Consider the following 20278-nt stretch of genomic DNA (forward strand, 5'->3'; position numbering starts at 1 on the left):
ATAGATAGATAGATAGATAGATAGATAGATAGATAGATAGATGAGTGCATTTTTTTTCGTTCATTGTCTTATCCCCTATATCCCTAAACTAAATAGAATTTTATTTTGTAGGAGATTTGATACAAATTCAGAAGACAATTTCAGTTTAGTGTAAGCTCTCAGAGCATACAGTCGCATGCACAATGTGAAAGCTGCAGTAAACTCACTTGTGACTTAAGTGAGTAACTTCATACAAAAAATGTAACTTATAAATATCAACTTTAGTTATATTAAAATATTTATTCTAAGACATAACTTCTAGAAACTACAACTCAAAATGGATCTAAGTGATAATATCTACAAACCCAATTCAATGTCTACCACATTTCCTAAACAATATCAACACTTCATCTTCAAAATTTCATAATCCTCATAAATTAAAATCGCTACTATGTCATTTCCACCTTCATTTATAAAAATAAAATTCTTCAAATTTAAAATATTTTACCTAAAACGGCCACTTATTCCCAAGAAAATAAGTAATACTTCATAGTCAACTTAGCCTTCAAAAATAATCTTCCATCAAATCTAATATAACTTAATCTGCCAGACATTAGTTGTAAAATTATACTTACATCACTCACTTCTGTAATATTCATAACAAAATTGGCCTAGCATCAGAATTCTGCTTGCTAAGTAGGTAGGTTAGCATTTTTCTAGGTTTTATGTAGGTCTCCAAAAAATTAGTCCTTAGATTTATGCTTAATGGGATGGGGCATGAATCTATATTGACTACATATAATAATTTAAATTTTCAGAGGTTTTTTTTTATTAAGTAGATTTAACAGCAAATGTCACCAATATCAACTGCAAACCTAAAATAATGTATCCTAATCGGCCACCACGTTCAATTCTTTATCTGCTAGACATTAGTTATAAAATTATACTTACATTATTCATTTCTGTAACAAAAGTGACAATAATGGCCTAGTATCAGAATTTTGCTAGCTAAGAGTAGGGGTTAGCATTTTCTATTATAAAGGTCTCCCAAAAAAAGTCTTTAGATTATGCTTATTGAATGATGGGCAATGGCATTCATCTATTTATGACTACATATATTAACCTAAACTTTCAGGAATGTCAATATTGTACAGATAATTTAACAAAAATGTCAGCAATGTAAACTTCTCCAAACCAAATTTCCATATCCTAAACGGCCACCACATTCCATTCTAATAAATCACAGCTTCAAACAATTTAGACATCTAAATATAGAGTAGCTTCCTTCTAAATATCACAATAAAAAATTTCTATTTATGATACAATCAGCATAATTTTCTTCTAAACACACAAATCAGCATATTTTTTACATTTTAGAACTCTTAAAATGACATTCATTATTTCTACAATTGTTTTACTTACAAAATTTCATTATAACTACAATAATAACTACATATATAACTACAAGGTAACTGCATTTATAACTACAAGATAACTACATTTATAACTACAATATAACTACATAATAACCACCAGTTAAGTCACATTTAATTTTGCAATCATATCTCCGAGGGGTTTCACCCCTAAATTCAGATCATAATCGAGTTAGTAGTAAAACCTCTACCAGTATTGCCATGTACTAAAAGAGATGTACTAAGCTCTACTATCCTTGTACCATAAACTATTCTTACCTTATCCTAGGGGCAGGAGGTACTTCTTGAAGTACTGGGGGATATTGACGTCCCTCCCCTTACCAGTCACCCTTCCTTCCAGGGATATGGAAGGTTTGCGTAGGACTAACTATCCTACCTGTAAAAATCCCAACAGTTAGCGAAAACACCCACAGAACCTCAAACACTTATGGCTTTCACACAGCCAGAGGTGTACATGAAACAAGAACTGTTGGAACTGATGCTCAGTTTACTGAGAATATGAAAGATGATGGTCAAATCCGAAAGGAAGCTATCAACTTGATGACAGGACCAATAAGTTCTAAGCAAAGCTGTAAGATAGGAACCTGGAATGTTAGAACAATGTATGAGTCAACTAAAACAGCCCAAGTAGTTAAAGAAATGACAAGTTACAATATTGGAATACTTGGAATTGCGGAATGTAGATGGACAGGACAAGGACAAACTACAACCAAAGATGGCCACCTAATACTTTATTCTGGTCATGAAAGCCAACATATGTATGGTGTTGCTATAATTATTCAAAAACGACATGTCAATTCACTAATAGACTGGAAACCTATATCAGACAGAATAATTAAGGCTAGATTCCAATCAAGGCATTGCAAGTTGACTATTATCCAATGCTACGCCCCAACAAATGACAAAGATGGAGAAGTAAAACAAGAGTTTTATGATCAACTGCAATCAATCAGAAACTCAGTACCCAAACATGACATGTGCCTAGTTCTTGGAGATATGAATGCTAAAGTAGGAACTGACAGGACTGGAGTGGAGAACGCAATGGGACACTTTGGTATAGGTACAAGAAATGAAAATGGAGAACTTTTAATTGAATTCTGTTTAAATAATGATATGGTTGTAGGAGGTACACTATTCCAACACAAAAACATTCACAAATATACCTGGACAAACAAGAAACATGATTGACCACATTATGATCAATAGAAAATGGGTCAAGTCAATGCAAGACTGTAGGAGTTACAGAGGAGCCGACATATTTAGTGACCATGAACTAGTTGTCAGTAAGATTAAATTAAAGCTGAAGCGTACAGGCCATGATAAAAAGAGTGAGATTGGTAGACAATATGATTCTTCAAGATTAAAGGACCCTGTGATAAAGAATGAATTTGTCTTAAAACTCAGAAATAGATTTCAAGTCTTAGAGGACCTAAATGACGAGACTGAGATCACATGGACTTCAATTAAAGAAAACTTTCAATCTACTGCTAAGGAAATCCTAGGACACAAGAAACCAGAGAAAAAGGACTGGATCTCTGAAGAAACATGGATCAAAATAGAAGAGAGAAAGAAGCTCAAAAACAAAATCCATAATGCTCAACATTTGGCTGACATGAGCAATTTAAAAGCTGAATATACTGCTAAAGACAAAGAAGTCAAAAAGTGCACAAGGAAAGACAAGAGAGATTACATTGACAATCTGGCTGAAAAGGCCCAAAGAGCAGCTGACTTTGGTAACATGAAAACAGTATACAACATAACCAAGCAATTAAGTGGCAAATATAGCAAAAAGAGTGGTGAAACTATCAGGGCTAAAGATGGTAAATTACTCACTACAGAAAAAGAAGTTGCTGAAAGGTGGAAATCACATTTTGAAGAAGTGCTGAACAGACCTGAACCAGAAATTACTGCTGAACCAGAACCAGGACATGAAATAGACATAGACACACGACCACCAACTATTCAAGAAGTTAAAGCTGCTATACATAGTCTAAAGAATGACAAAGCACCAGGACCTGACTTGATAACTGCCGAAATGCTTAAGGCAGACATAGATCTTTCTGCTAGGACTCTAACTGATCTCTTTGGTAAAATTTGGAGGCAAGAAAAGATACCAACGGACTGGTCTAAAGGTATAATCATAAAACTACCTAAGAAGGGAGATTTGAACAATTGTGATAATTGGAGAGGAATTATGCTGCTTTCTATCCCAAGCAAGGTCCTATGTAAAGTTATTTTAAACAGAATTGATGAGAAAATTGACAATAAACTAAGAGAAGAACAAGCTGGATTCCGTGCTGGAAAGGGCTGTGTTGACCAAATTTTCACCCTTAGGACGGTTATTGAACAATGTGTTGAATTTAACAAGCCACTCCATGTAAATTTTGTTGATTTCTCTAAGGCCTTTGACTCCATACACAGACAAACACTTTGGAAAATACTAAGAAGTTATGGTATACCTGAAAAGATGATAATTATGATAACTAAATTCTATGACAACTTCCAAGCCTGTGTTTCAGTTGGAAACAATAAGACATCTGATTTCTTTAGAATAAGCACTGGAGTTAGACAGGGATGCATTTTATCACCTATTCTATTTATATTGGTCATTGACTGGGTGATGAAGAAAACCACAGAGGACAAAAAACGTGGTCTCCAGCTGGGCATACTAGGACACCTAGAGGATCTGGACTTTGCTGATGACCTGGCACTGATTTCAGAAACAATCAAACATCTACAAGCTAAAACAGATAGACTAGTCAAATATGCAGGACAAGTCGGGCTCTTTGTCAATGTCAAGAAGACCGAAATTATGAATATACCTACAAACCCTGATCAAAATATAACAATAAATGGTGAACAATTGAAACAAAGCAACAAATTCACCTATCTGGGGAGTGTTATCAGCAACGAAAATGGCTCAAAAGCTGATATTAAGACCAGGATTGATAAGGCTAGGGTTGCTTTCAACAGTCTACACAACGTTTGGAATTCAAAGAAACTTGCTCTGAAAACAAAAATCAGACTTTACAACAGTAATGTGAAATCAGTTCTTCTTTATGGAGCTGAATGCTGGAGAACTGTGAAAACTGAAACAAATCAACTTAATGCATTTCACAATAGCTGCCTAAGAAGAATTTGCAAAATATTCTGGCCAAACAAAATATCAAACATTGAGCTGCATGCTAAGACGAAGTGCAATAGTATTGAAGCAGAAGTGAAATATAAAAGACTAAGGTGGCTAGGACATGTGCTCAGAATGGAACAAAATAGGTTTCCAAAAAAGTGCTTAAAATGGAACCCCACCACTGGTAAACGTAAACGGGGACAACCAAAAATGACCTGGAGGCGGAGCACTGAAAAGGACCTCTTTGATTTGGAATTAACATGGGGAGAAGCTGAAGCACTTGCCAAAAAAAGAAATTCATGGAGGAACAAGGTGTCCGTATTCTCTGGACTCAACAGTCAAAAAGAGAGATGCGCCTGATGATGATGACCTTATCCTACATTATTATCATAAATTGTATATCGATAGTTAAATTGATGAAATACATACATACATCTTACAGAATATTAGTTTATGTTACTATCCCTTTTATTCCTGAACTAAATACAATTTTATTTTGTAGGAGATTTGATACAAATTCAGAAGATATTGTTTCCATCTTCCAGACTTCAAAGGTAAACCACAAAACTTTTTACTTTTTCGAGCAGCACCCATATTCTTTAATCAGAGAACGTTCGTATGTTTGTCTGGTAATTTAATAATTGTTTTTAATTATTTTAATAATTTTCTTGTCATTTGTATTTTGATTTCAACCTGCATAAGTTTTCATTATAACTTATCTTGTTAATATATCGATAAATAGCTTAAAACCATCCAAGACTCATATCTAATAATGATATTGTTAGAACCATCCGGGGTCTTATTGGATTAATTTGTCTATCCCACTGACTTTATAGTTATAGTTATAATTTTTCCTTTTTATATCCAGACTTTTCCACCAATAATATACTATGTCTTATCCTTTAAGATCCCTGGACAAAATATGATTTTGTCTTACACCTGAGCTTTCTAGCAATTGAATTTTTAACAAGCTAGTAAATATATCATTTAACAAGGATGGCAACATCATTTAAAGCGGACTTTAACAAAATATTTATGAAACAGCGTATAGTGTCCAATAAAAAATTACGTCATACAATTCAAATGACCAATGATAGGTCAGTATACAATTTACCATTGGTCAATTACAATGTATACTGTCATATCATTGGTCATTTGTATTGTATGACGTCATTTTTTACACTATACGCTGTTTTATTATTTATTAGAGCTTAAAATTGAGTCGATGTGTTTTACTAATGTCATTATTAGAATAGCTTTATATGAACATAGTGATTTTCTAACAAGAAGTCTTTTGTTGGCTAAATATCGATGATATGCCAGCAATAGTCATTTTCAAAATACCATATATAGTAATGTGCAAAGCTCATCCAAATGTTACCCATCTATAGCATAAAGAAGAACTGATTTTTGTCTGTTCCTAACACTAGATTCTAGGGAAAAAGGATTTCCTATCAACTACAAATGCTTTATGAATCTTTTTGAAGCACAAACCCTTGTTTTAGAAAAGCTACGCTTTTGAAGAGTACGTATCATTTAACTTACATGTGTCAGTTTGAAATACCTATATGATTGATTCAATTAAAAATCTAAGAAAAATTCGGGACTATTTTTCAGAAAATCTATTGAAACAAGACAAAAGTAAGACCAATCAAGCTTAAGAAAATGAGGTGAAACTTTTAGAAGTCTGGCCTTAAAAAAAAAAAACTATAATAAATAAGTTTTTTGGCAAATATATCTTAAATTGCGTTGTCGAGCACTTGAATCCCCTCCCTTTATTTTTGATTTTGAAGATAATTTAATGGGACAGGGGGGGGTTGTTTTTCGTTACCTCATATTATATTAGGTTAAAATGTGCACTTATTAGCCCCGAGGGGTTAGGGTCCCAACATGGGCTAGGCAGAACAAAAAAACAATACCCTTCCCCCATTATTTTTAATTTATTCAAAAAAAAACAAAGAGATTTCCTGTTCGATAAACATTTTAGGGTAAAGTACCAGTTTTTATATTAACAAGGATGACAACATCCATAAAAGCGAAGCTCTGAAACGGTAGGACAAACGGACATTAACACTTGTATAATGTCAGGACTGAATAATCAGAATGTAAATGTATAAGAGTCAAAGAAAAATTGTAAGTAAATTTGTTGAAAAACTGCATGATACAAGATAATGTTTATGGACATACTTACATTTTTAGGACTTGATTTGATTATAGAGTTGCTTCGCTTATAATAGTGTACTTTGTTGTTCCAGGAATCAGTATACCAAAAATCAGAACAATCGGATAATTAGGTCACATACAAATTTGTTGTTAAAAATGTAAAAAAATCAACATGTTTAAAATGGACGTACGAACATTCTGGTAATGATTATAAAGTTGCTACGCTTTCTAACTCGTACCTAACTTCTACAGGAATCACCATGCAAAGTTTGAAATCGATAGGACAATTCTAACATGCCTAAATTAACGAAAAAAGCTATCCGTGACGGACGGACGTACGGACGGACCGACCCTAATTATAGAAAAGCTTCGCTTTTTAAAACTATTTTTCTTATTTTGTATCCCCGTCCCCCAATGTCTATTTATTTTGACAATTTTATTCCCTTTCTAACTAGGCGTTTAACTAGGATAAGATAAGAGTTATTTCTCGCATCGTATTATAAACGTCTTTCCGCGGATATAGAAAGTACAATTATGATATAAAAACTAGTTTTTTTAGACCCGAGGGGCCGAAAGCACTGGCTAAAAAACTGGTTTTAATCTTATGATTGTACATTTTTATATTCGTAGAAAACTGGTTATAATACGATGCTAGACACAGTTTTTTCGTATGGATGAGAACCGGTTCCTATCCACCGGATTCGAATGAATACGAGAAAGAATATTCCCCCTCATCTAGCAATTGAATTCATATTTTAATAATGACAAGTGTAGCAATTCTACAAGTAGGGTATGTCCGCGATTATAAATTTCTTTATATTAATGACTGTAGTTTTCTTGCTAAAAAAAGAATTATTATTGACAAGGATGACAACATCCATGAGCATCAAAGCACAAACAAATATAGAAAGTAAAAAATAGACTAAACAAAAGTTTACGATCGACAGACAAACGGACGAACGGCCGAAAAGACGTACATTTAAAATTATAGAGTAGTCTCACTATTAAAATAAATAATTGCTTATTATAAAGTATGCAAGTTTGCTAAAATTACTTTGATTATTAACAATGCCATGTTAAAAATATCAACTTTCAACTTAATTCCATTAATTTATCACCTACGGTATAACGGCAATGATTATAATCATCCTTGTCTAATAAAATTGTTTACTATCATTACTAGAATTCTAAATTGTTATTTTAATCTTTTTAATTAATTTGTTACCTTATAAAACGTTAATTGTTAATTAAAGCAAATATTCGGCTAATGAAATATTATTTTAAAATTCGTAAAATTATTGGATAATATCAAGGATATATCACTAAAACACAGAATTATATTTCCATGAAAATCAAAATAAGAAGTTGATAAACTAATTTTGTTGAAATAAACACAAGGACACCTTAAGATATTTTAGGCCATAAATTAAAACCCGGTTGCTTGGAAAGTTTTTGAGATTGCCATACTTGGGTCAGGTTTAGAATTATTACAGCTGATTTTTTAAATTGTAAAAGGTTGATTTCTCAGAGGCTTACAAGTGGTCTGACGCACGGCTGCCGAGCCCTGCGAAAAATCACCCCCTTACACTCTTCCATTACTTATTCTTTGCAGATTTAAAAAAAAACAAGAAATCCGGTACTTTCCCTCAGTCCCTTGCAAGTACAGAAACCCCTCATTATTTTTGAAAAAGCCCAACCTGGCCTAAAGTAAACATAAACACTCGAAAATTTACACTTCATTCAAGATTATTTTCATAATGAGAGGAATCTGCTCTAAGCACAAGTAAGCTCCCGTTGGGGTTCTCTTCACTCTAATCAATGTTTAGGATGTGTACTGTTACTCTAGCCTTATCTGTTCCCCCACAGGGTCACAAGTGAGCTCCAGTAGAAAATATAGCTTTTCTGTCCTTAACATAGCAAAATCTCACAAAGTATAGCTTTTTTGTCCTTCAAATAACAAAATCTTGCAAAATATAGCTTTTCTGTCCTTCACTTAGCAAAATCTTCGCAGGGGTTCTATTCACTCTTATCAATGTTAGGATGCGTACTGTTACTCTAGCCCTAGTTGTTGCCTCACAGGGTCACAAGTGAACTCTCGCAGAAAATATAGCTTTTCTGTCCTTAACATAGCAAAATCTCACAAAATATAGCTTTTCTGTCCTTCACATAACAAAATCTTACAAAATATAGCTTTTCTGTCCTTCACGTAACAAAATCTTGCAAAATATAGCTTTTCTGCCCTTCACATAGCGAAATCTCCGCAGGGGTTTTATTTACTATAATTAATGTTTAGGATGCGTACTGTTACTCTAGTCCTAGTTGTTCCCCCACCGGGTCCCAAGTAAGCTCCCGCAGGGGTTCTATACACTCTAATTCTTCATCCAGAGCCTCTTCAGCTTCAAGGTAAAATTAAAGCTTCTTTTACATTTAGTTAGGTTAAGTAAAGGTTAGAAGAGCCCGTAAGGAAATGGCCTTCACATCAGATGATAGTATTATGATTTTAAAAATCAAAATAAGAGTTGTGGGTTTGATTTTTGTAGTCAAAATTGTACCTTCCCTCAATTCAAAATTAATAAAAAGTCTGTCTTACTGTGAGCTGTAACTCAAGCTGTATTTTAAATATTTATTGCCTCTTAAAGAAATTTTTTGACAGTAAACCTCAGTTTTTAAATCACCCATATTTTGCTCTATTTAGATACAGGTTTTAAATGTCAAAATTTGGAGTTTAGAGAGAGAGGGGACAATGGGCTGTTTTCATATTCGTTGGCGTAAGAATTTTGGGGACTTTAGTGAATTTTGATTAGTTGATTCATTAAGTTGAGTGTTAAACCGTTTCAACAAATAATTTTAATCTACAGAAGGGATAATAATTTTGTGTCATATCATTGGGGATGTATATCTATTTATCTGCCCTTGTCTTATCCCTTTAGATGCCTGACCCACAATTTATCTAAATTTATCTGCTTCCTAGATCTTCCTACCACGAGACCTGCTCATTAAATTCCAGATCAGAAAACTATCCTTCAGATACAGAGGTAATCCTCATAATAAAGTAACAGGATGTCTGTCTGTTTGTACAGAAGTAATTGCTAACCGTTGAACCGATCGGGTTTTCCTTTACAGGGTAGCTTCTTATAGGTCCAGGGAAGGTTTATAACTATTTTGGGGGAGGGTACCACCACCCTTCCAAGAGAAATCACCCCTAGAAAAACATTAACCCCTCCCCCCCCCAAAAAAAATAAGATTATTTTTTAAAATAAAATAAAAAAAGAGTGTTTGAGAGGGGGAGGCGCCCTCCCCCCAATTTTTAAAAAAAAAATTGGCATGCTTTGCGCGCATTTTTACTACTAAATATTTAATAATAATTCATAATTAGGTAGGTAAATTACCCCTGCCAACGGATTTCAGGTGGGGCACCATTATACCCCCCCCCCCCAAATAAAAAGTCTTGAACGCCCCTGTTCCCATTCCCTTCTACTAAGTGAATTTTATTGAATTTTGAATAGTTGGTTCATTAAGTTGAGTATTCAACCACTAATTGCAATCTATAGAAGGGTAATTTTTTAAATCACCATTGGGGATTTACATTAATTTATCGGCCATTGTCTTATCCCTTTAGATTCCTGGCCCTAGTTAAATTATTGATATTTGTAGATGACTGGAAGAGAGTCAATAATATCAAGTAGAAGCCATGATTCAGGTACCAAATTTATTTTATATTAGTACCCAAAGTTTTAAACACACGTTTTCTCATTCGTTGGCTTAAAACTTTGGGTACTGTAATTAAATCTTGACTGGAAGAGAGTAAATAATATCCAGTAGAAGCCATGATTCAGGTACCCAATTTGTTTTATATTAGTACCCAAATTTTTAAACACACATTTCCTCATTCGTTGGCTTAAAACTTTGGGTACTGTAATTAAATCTTGACTGGAAGAGAGTCGATAATATCAATTAGAAGCCATGATTCAGGTACTTAGTACTCAGTGTTTTAAAGAATGGGTTATTTTGTTTATCATCATGTGAATGTGAGTATATTTATCAGCCAATGACTTATCCCTTAATATTTGTAGTGAATTTTAAAGAGGGTGCTTATCTGTTTAGATTTTGTAGGAACACCTTAAATAAGGTTACCTTTTCCTTTAAAAAAATAGCATATCACTATATAAATTCTTTCATTTTTTTTATTTTTTTATTATTTTATTAGATAGAATAATAATATTATGATATTTGTCTGGGGGCAATTTCTCTTTCTTCCAAAAAAGTCAAAAAATCTTCATATGACCCATGAGATGCTAAACTGTAAAGGATTTTAATTTCCAAATGTGTACGCAGTTTCCGCGGTGTTTTACTCATCCTATCTCAATATTTACTGCTAGCTAAAAAAGCTTCAAACTTTAAAAAAAAATTTGAAAATTAAATTTTTGAATGTATAAATCGTTTATACGTCAAAATTTTAAAAGTTTGGAAGATTGAAGTTTTTTTAGCTAGTAGTAAATATTGAGAAAGGATGAGGAAACACCGCGGAAACTGCGTACACATTTGGAAATGAAGATTCAGCACATCAACCATAATGATTTAGCGGTCAGCGAAAACCTTCAGACAGACACACACACAAACAAACATCCTGTTACTTTTATATAAGGATTGTAGTTTATCTCTGCAAAATAAGAATAACTATACCATATATCCCTGGTAGACTTTGAATTTGAATAAAAGTGTGCCGAGGTCAAGTACATTTAGACTTTCTTCAAGGATAGGGGATAGGGCATCTATAGAAAAATATTTGGACGCTAAAATATTTCTTTTATCAAAGTTTGACTTTTTAGTCTACAAATTTTTTAAGTAACGTATGTTTTTTTTGGGGACTTTTTTGTATTTTGATTGGGTGGTTTATTAAGTTGAGTGTTCAAACGCTTCAACAACTAATTTAATCTAGTGAAGTATTAATTTTAGGGATGTACATCAATTTATCGGCCTTTGTGTTATCCCTTAAAATCCCTGTTTTTTGAGGCAATCTAGATTATTTTCACGTGACATATCCCTCTTACCCCTGCTTGTCTCCAAATATAAAATTTATTATTGAATCCAATATATAGTTTTGAGTTCAATTTTCAGACCAGACTGCGTAATACTAAAGATACACAAAATGTTCTCCTTTTATTACAAGATATGGGTAAAATGTAAATTCCCAAACGCCAGAGTGGATAAACGCAGGAAAGTTAAAATATTAATTTAGTTAAGTAGATTAGGTTAGGTTAAGATTCTAATACCCCTTTTTTGTAGACACTATAAGTAACTTTAACCCATCATTAAACACAGTTAGAACTTTATAACAAAGATTTCGAAATGTATAAAAATATTATAACTAAATTATTAATGATGGACAGAAAAATGCTTTTGTGAAGATTCCCATGTCTTTTGCCAATTTATTCTTCAACATAACTTGTCAGTCTGTCCATCTTTATTTACTTTATTTAGTTAAATCTAGTTTTGAAGTTATTATGTCTGTCTTTCTATATGGTCCTCTTTAAAATTATATTTGGTTTAACAATTTCAATAGCTTCGCTACTTTTAGATATACTTGTCCTAGATTCTAAGTTGTTATATTAGGGAAGAAAGGGGACATTGTGCTGTTTATTACACTAGTCCCCAAAGTTTTAAAATAACGTTTTCTTATTTGTTAGCTTAACAACTGTGCTGACTATTTTTATTGGTTGGCTCATTAAGTTGAGTGTCCAAATGTTTCATCGACTAATCATTATTAAAAGATGGGTATTTTTGTGTATCAACCATGGGGATTGGGGATGTATATCAATTTATCGGCCATTGTCTTATTCCTTTAGATCCCTTATTTATATTGTAGAGCTCTTTTCATTTTCTATTGTTATTATAATATTGCATTAATAAATATACATAGAATACGTGGACATTGTGACAGATTCTTGCAGACCCAGATGAAATGTCTCTCTCATTGGAGTAAAACACTAGAGGGAGAAAGGGTTAAATAACTGTATCTCCCCATCGCACTGTCCTTTCGACCGTCAATTTGGTCATTGAAAAGTAACCAATGCTACCGTTTATATTAACACAGCCAAGTAGCAGAAAACATTTTAGTAGCAGATGAAAAAGGTCATTGGAAAAGAGAGGGAGGTAGTTGTCTGTATATACATCTATACTATAGATCTGTTGGATAAATAACTGTATCTCTCCATCGAAGTGTCCTTGTGTTGACCGTCAATTGGGTATTTGAAAATCAACCAATGGTACCGCTTATATTAAACACAGCCAAGTAGCAAAAAATATTTTGGTAGCAGACGAAAAAGGTCATTAAAAAAGGAAGGGAGGATGTTATCTGTATATACATCTATACTAATATAACGATATCTCCCACCCATACTCCCTTTTCTCATCCCCTCCCCTTACCATGGAGGAACGTATTAACTAATATCTAAGGACTATTTTAGCAATATATGATGACACTGATTCCTTTGTCACAAGATCCATGTATTCTTATATCCATTATTGTATTGTTGTAACTTTTGTACCTGTAATTTGCAGGCTGCTGCAGTTATATCCAGGGATCTAAAGGGAAAAGACAATGGCCGATAAACTGATGTACATCCCCAATGATGATAAACAAATTACCCCTTCTGTAGATTGCAATTAGTGAATAAAATGTTTGAACGCTCAGCTTTATTAACCAACCAATCAAAATTCATTTAAAGTCCCCAAAATTGTTAAGCCTATGAATAAGAAAAGACTAGTGTAATAAACAGCCCAAGTCTTCCCCTCCCTGTGCAGTTATCCAGGAGTTTAGTTCGAGTTTTCCAGCTTAATTGATAAACTTTATATTTATGCTTCAGGGTTGCCATTTAAACCAGGAATCTAAAGGGATGAGACAATGACCGATAAATTGATGTACATCCCATATGACGATACACGAAATTATCCCTTCTGTAGATTACAATTAGTGGTTGAAACTTTGGGGACTAGTGAATAAACATCCCAATGTCCCATCCCTCCCTGCATTTAAAAATATTCAATATTTTTTTTGGAAAAAAGTTTGGGGATGGTAAAACAAACTTTTGGGGTTCTCAAATAATATGGGATTACCCCCAAAAAAACACCCCATGCTCTATATTGAGCTTTATTATAAAATTTGCCTATCGGTTTGGAAGATCAAAAATAACAAGGAGACTTTGTATTTAAGGGGTAAGAATGACAGAATATGAGTCTAAAGTCTAAATCTAAGAATAAAAAAAACCTCCCCAGAAATGTTTAAAGCTTCCCAAAAAAGGAAATCAGTATAGTAGTTTTTCAAATCTTAGGCTTTAGACAAGAAAAACATAATACAGAAAATTAATTTACAATCTTCAAAAAAGATGTGGGAACCATGTTATTGTAAAAAGTTGTAAGGTCTCCTAGACTAAGTCATATAAAAGGTAAACACTTTAACTGCACTAAACAACTTTTGTTGGTATTTTTCAACATTTGTTTGACATGTTTATAAAAAGACTAATAATAGTTATTTTTCGCATCGTATTATAAACAGCTTTCCGCGGATGTTTGAAAAGTTACCATTTTTGTAAGCCCCCAATGGACTTGAAGGCCCGTTATAATTTTTATTTTAATATTCGTGGAAAATTAGCTGTAATACGACACTATACATGATTTTTCAGTATGGCTGAAAACAAGTTCTAATCAAGCGGATATAATTTGGTTTCTAAGTCATACTGGAAAAGCGCTTATAGTTTTTAAGCCAACGAATAAGGAAAGTTATTTAAGACTTTGGTTACCAGTGTAATTTACAGTCCAATGTCCCCTCCCTCCCTCTCTGTTAGGAACTATATATAATAAATACACAAACAAATAAAACTTTCAAAACTTTGTCACTTTATTTTATTTGTCACAATAATAAGCTTCGAAACCGATTAATATCCGGCGGATTGGAACCGGTTCTAAGCCATACTGAAAAATAATGTATCGTATCGTACTATATCCATTTATCTACGAATATAAAAATGTACAATCATAATATTAAAACCAGTTTTGAAAGCCCGTGCCATCGGCATCTCGGTGCTAACAAAAAAATTAATCTTATAATTGTACATTTTTATATCCGCGGAAAACTGTTTATAATACGATGCAATAAATAACTATTCTTCAAAACTAATGGTAAATAGATTATTGTAGGATTACAATCATTAATTATAAATGCGATAGGCTTCAATATTTTCTGTGTAGATTCTCCAAAGAGAAATCAAAGTAATTGATAAAGTTTTGTTATATAATTCAAGTTATTTTGGGATAATTGCTTGTTCTTCAAATCTTTGTTGTCATTCGGTTAAATTGTTTTATTCATAGTTTAACAATAGAATAGAAGTTTTACAATTTTATAACTGTCCATTAAGGATGACAACATCTATAAAAGCGAAGCTATAAAACACTTGTTGAGTGTCAGTCAGATCTGAATTACCATAAAATAAAAGCATAAAAGTATAAACAAGATTGTAGGTAATTGTTGTAAACTGCTTAGATAAATGATAATGTTTAAGGACATAATAACATTTTTAAGACTTTTTTCAGTACTAGAGGCTTCGTCCCTAGCCTCTTTGCCCCTAGAGGTTTAATTACATCTTCTATTGCCTACCCAACGGAAAAATGCGAATGGATCGTTACCTACCCAGCGAAAAAAAATGCGAACGGATCGCAAATTTTAGCGAATTAGCAAAATTCGAAAAATTCATTTTAAAAAATTGGGGGGAGGGAATTTTTGCTTTTTGGGGGGTTTTGGGTGTCCCATCCCACAAGAAAATAGCTTAAAACCACCAAAGGACCAGTAGGTATATTCCTTGAAGAGTAGAATCCGATCGTTTCATTAGTTACCGAGATCTTAAGGGACGGACAGACAGACGGACAGATATCAAGCTACTTTGTATTATAGATAGTTGAGAGCGTTTTCGAATCCACCGGATATGAATCGGTTTTAAGCCATACTGGAAAGGTTTACCAAATCTTATATCTATTTTAATTTAAGGATATCCAGAGACATATTTCTCCATTGATCAAACTCTCTTCATAAATGAGGTGAATATTTAATTAGTAGGGCAGCTACTATATAATTAGGGCATGTCTGTATGTCCGTCAGTCCGCTGTGAAATTATTATTATAAAGTTTCTATCCTATTGATCAAACTCTCTTTATAAATGAGGTAAATATTATATTTAGTAGTGCAGCTACTATATAATTAGTGTATGTCTGTATGTCCGTCAGTCCGCTGTGAAATTATATTATAAAGTTTCTATCCTATTGATCAAACTCTCTTCATAAATGAGGTAAATATAATAATTAGAAGTGCAGCTACTATATAATTAGGGCATGTCCGTATGTCCGTCAGTCTGCTGTGAAATTATATTATAAAGTTTCTATCCTATTGATCAAACTCTCTTCATAAATGAGGTAAATATAATAATTAGAAGTGCAGCTACTATATAATTAGGGCATGTCCGTATGTCCGTCAGTCCGCTGTGAAATTATTATTATAAAGTTTCTATCCTATTGATCAAACTCTCTTCATAAATGAGGTAAATATTATATTTAGTAGTGCAGCTACTATATAATTAGGGCATGTCCGTATGTCCGTCAGTCCGCTGTGAAATTATATTATAAAGTTTCTATCCTATTGATCAAACTCTGTACATAAATGAGGTAAATATAATAATTAGAAGTGCAGCTACTATAGAATTAGGGCATGTCTGTATGTCCGTCAGTCCGCTGTGAAATTATATTATAAAGTTTCTATCCTATTGATCAAACTCTCTTCATAAATGAGGTAAATATAATAATTAGAAGTGCAGCTACTATATAATTAGGGCATGTCTGTATGTCCGTCAGTCCGCAGTCTGTATTTGCATGCACAATGCCCCCACCAAAATCACGCGTGGATCAGAAATAATTTAAACATGTGTATGGTGCTATTATTTGTACTAATTGCATACTGAGAGAGGACAAAGCAAATATAAATGATTTAGAATTCCCCCCCCCCCCCCCTACATACACAGTTCTCTAGCTAATAAAGGCAGAATATTGTAAATGGAGAAAGTCGCTGAATGTGGCGTCATAAAAATTAGGGAGATAAGAGGAGAAGTGGGAAAGAAACCCCCTAAAAAGAAATAGATAATCACTCTTTTTTATGACGTCACATGTATTTTTTTGAGCGACTTTCTCAATTTACGCATAAACTTTGGGGTGACGATTTATAAACCGTTCTATTTCTTATCCCCCTTCATAGACGTCCAAGGGGGGGGGTAATGGGGCGATTAACCCCCCCAAACGATTTTGGGGGTGCCGTAGGCACCCCCAAAATTTTTTTTCATTTTACCCCCCTCATTTAAAATTTACCCCTACCCTGGGGGTGCCGTAGGCACCCCCAACCATTTAGGAGGGGGTATTTACCCCCCCCCAAATAATTTTGGCGGGGTAAATACCCCCCCCAAAATAAAAAATGTCTAATAAAAAAAATTTTGCGCGCTTCGCGCGCATTTCTTATACTATATATTTAATAAGATTTAAATTACCCCCCCCAAAAATTTTACCCCGGGGGTAAATTTTGGGGGGGGTAAACTAAATTTACCCCTGCCAACAGATTTCAGGGGGGGTAATTACCCCCCCCCCAAGCAAATTTTACCCCCGGGGTAAAAACTTTGGGGGGGGGTAAAAAAAATTTGCGGCGCGCTTCGCGCGCCATTTTACCCCCCCCAAAATAAAAAGCTTGGACGCCCCTGTCCCCCCTTAAAACACATGACTAATTATTAATTGAACATTACATTGATTGAATATTGCATTCAAGTTTAGTCTTTATACTATACTGCAATGTATTACTGCGCTACTTATGGTTTTAATAATCCTTGTTATATTGTCGAGTTAATTAAAAATATTGTAAAAGATATAATTAATTTGATAATTTTGTTAATTTTTTATCCTCAAAAATGTATACAAGGTATATTTAATATTAGGAAAAACTTTTCTCTCCCATTCTTACCGCAAGTTTAAATCAACAACTTTCTCTTATACCAGAAATTTAAATATTTTTTTATTCTATTCGCTAAAATGTTCAAAACATTTTCCAGTATGGCTTCGAAACCGATTAATATCTGCTGTATTAGAACCGGTTATCGGCCATTCTGAAAAATCATGTATAGCCTCGTAGTACAGAGAATTTTCCACGAAAATTAAAATAGAAATTTTTAAGTTGATACCAGTTTTGTTAGCCCCGGCCTCCAACCCCAGTAGGCTAAGAAATCGGGTTATATTATCATGATTTTTCATTGTTAAATCCGCGGAAAGCTGACTATAATACGATGCGATCAATAAGTATCCTTTAATAAAAAAAGGTGCAAAATAGTTATTCCTTGTGTAAAATTTCCCTTCTATTTTCAGTTCAATTATCAACTATTGGCCTCACTAGACATGTCGTTTGATTAAATCCAAATTTCATTTTTATTTTAAATTAAAAATTCACTTTATTTAATCTTATGTTTTTATATAATCATGTCATTTTTCTTTATTGTAAGTGTTTTATCAAATAAAATACATAAAAATAATAGTTAAAAAAAAAAAAAAAAAAATTCACTAGAAGTTTAATTAGATGTTACTAATTTGTTTCTTTGAAAAAATATGTTTAATTTGTTATTAATTTGATGAAAAAATAATCAGTTTATTAATTTGATGAAAAAATAATCAGTTTATTAATTTGATGAAAAAATAATCAGTTTATTAATTTGATGAAAAATAATCAGTTTATTAATTTAGTGAAAAAATAATCAGTTTATTAATAAAATCCGTTTATTAACAGAGAGAGAGGGGACAATGGACTGTTTAATACACTGGTCCCCAAAGTTTTATAATAACGTTTTCCTATTCGTTGGCTTAAAAACTTTGTGCACTTTAGTGAACTTGGTTGATTCATTAAGTTGAGTGTTTAAATGTTTCAACCACTAATTTTAATCTAAAGAGGGGGTAATTTTTGTACCATCATTGGGGATGTACATCAATTTATCGACCATTGTCTTATCCCTTCTAATCCTGGTTTATTAATCATCTTCTAACGAAAACTAATTATAAATACTTTTTTTCTTTAATTTAGAAAAAAATAAGTTGTTTTTCTTTTATTACTGGCTAAGTTGATCTAAAGCTATGGTATTTTATACGTAAATGGTAAGCTACTTAAAAATAACGTAATTTTTTCATGTTTTAAAATGATACTGTTATTGATAATGTAAGTTAATAATCGTATCGTATTAGGCAGCTTTACGCAGATATTGAAATAAAAAAAATATAAGATAAAACTGATTTTATTTTATGATTTTTAATTTAATTCTAGTGGAAAATTGTCTAATATACGTTGCTATACATGACTTTTCAGTGACTTTGACAACCGGTTCTAATCCAGTGGATATTGATCGGGTTCCATGCCATACTGGAATAGGTATTCACGTATTACAAATGGTGGATATAAAAATGTACAATTATAAGATTAAAACCAGTTTTGTTAGACCCGAGATGCATTGTACATTTTTATATATGTAGAAAACTGGATTTAATATGATACGATACAGGATTTTTCGGTTTGACTGAGAACCGGTTCTAACACAGCGGATGTAATTAGGTTTCGAATACTGGACATGTTGTTCTGTTACATATGGACAAAATTTACATTAATGAAAGCTTTTCTATTGTTAGGGTCGGTCTGTCCTTCCGTCCGTAAGTAATGGTTAGCTCTTTTCGCTAATTTAGACATGTTAAAATTGTCCTATCGATTCCAAACCTTCTTGATGATTCTTATAACAGTCAGGTACGATTTAGGAGGAGTAGCAACTCTATAATTGTTACCAGAAAGTCCGTTTGTCCTACCGCTTCAGAGCTTTGCTTTTATAGATGTTGCCATCCTTGTTTTCCCATGAAAACAACCCTTCATATTAAATTATTAATTTAGTTTTATGATGGTCTAATTTTATTTTATGACTTTAGTATTATTTCATGCTATAAGAAAATAAACTAGAATTGAAGGGGGGAACCAGGGCGATAGGGGACATTGGGCTGTAATTACACTAGTACCCATAGTTTTAGTATAATGTTTACTTATTCGTTGGCTCAACAAATTTAAGGACTTGAATTTTAATTAGTTGGTTCATTAAGTTGAGTGTTCAAACTTTACACACACCAATTGTAATCTAAATAAGGGGTAATTTTGTGTATCATGATTGGAGATGTACATCAATTTATCGGCCATTGCATTATTTCTTTAGATCCCTGACGAGAAATAAAGGGGAGAAAAAATGAAGGGATATTTTATCTCAAGAAAAAATAGTTTGCCTCCAATTATTTTACAAGAAAAAATTTGAGAGAGAATTGTTGTTTGCTTAATGGCATAAATTATTATTCATGAAATATTTTTGTGAAGCAGCATAAACAATCTTATAAATTATCTTGAATAGCCAAGATCCAATGATACACAGGGATGGCTTCACTGAAGAAAAACGCGTAAAATAAGCCTTTCTGCGCATTTATGTAC

At 32.9% G+C, this 20278-nt stretch overlaps 1 protein-coding gene across 1 annotated transcript in view; it reads left to right on the plus strand.

Moving 5' to 3' along the window:
- LOC145321664 (uncharacterized) overlaps window positions 1-20278 on the plus strand; it is a 129519-nt gene that overhangs the window by 63106 nt on the left and 46135 nt on the right. The window contains exons 11-15 of the mRNA XM_080163160.1: window positions 5042-5093; window positions 8996-9105; window positions 9674-9737; window positions 10357-10402; window positions 15743-15792. Coding sequence (XP_080019286.1) covers window positions 5042-5093; window positions 8996-9105; window positions 9674-9737; window positions 10357-10402; window positions 15743-15792 — 322 coding nt within the window. The remainder of the gene's footprint in view (window positions 1-5041; window positions 5094-8995; window positions 9106-9673; window positions 9738-10356; window positions 10403-15742; window positions 15793-20278) is intronic.

This window comes from Acartia tonsa, chromosome 6 (genome assembly GCF_053477335.1).
Source record: "Acartia tonsa isolate MP-2025a chromosome 6, ASM5347733v1, whole genome shotgun sequence".
Classification (NCBI taxonomy): domain Eukaryota; kingdom Metazoa; phylum Arthropoda; class Copepoda; order Calanoida; family Acartiidae; genus Acartia; species Acartia tonsa.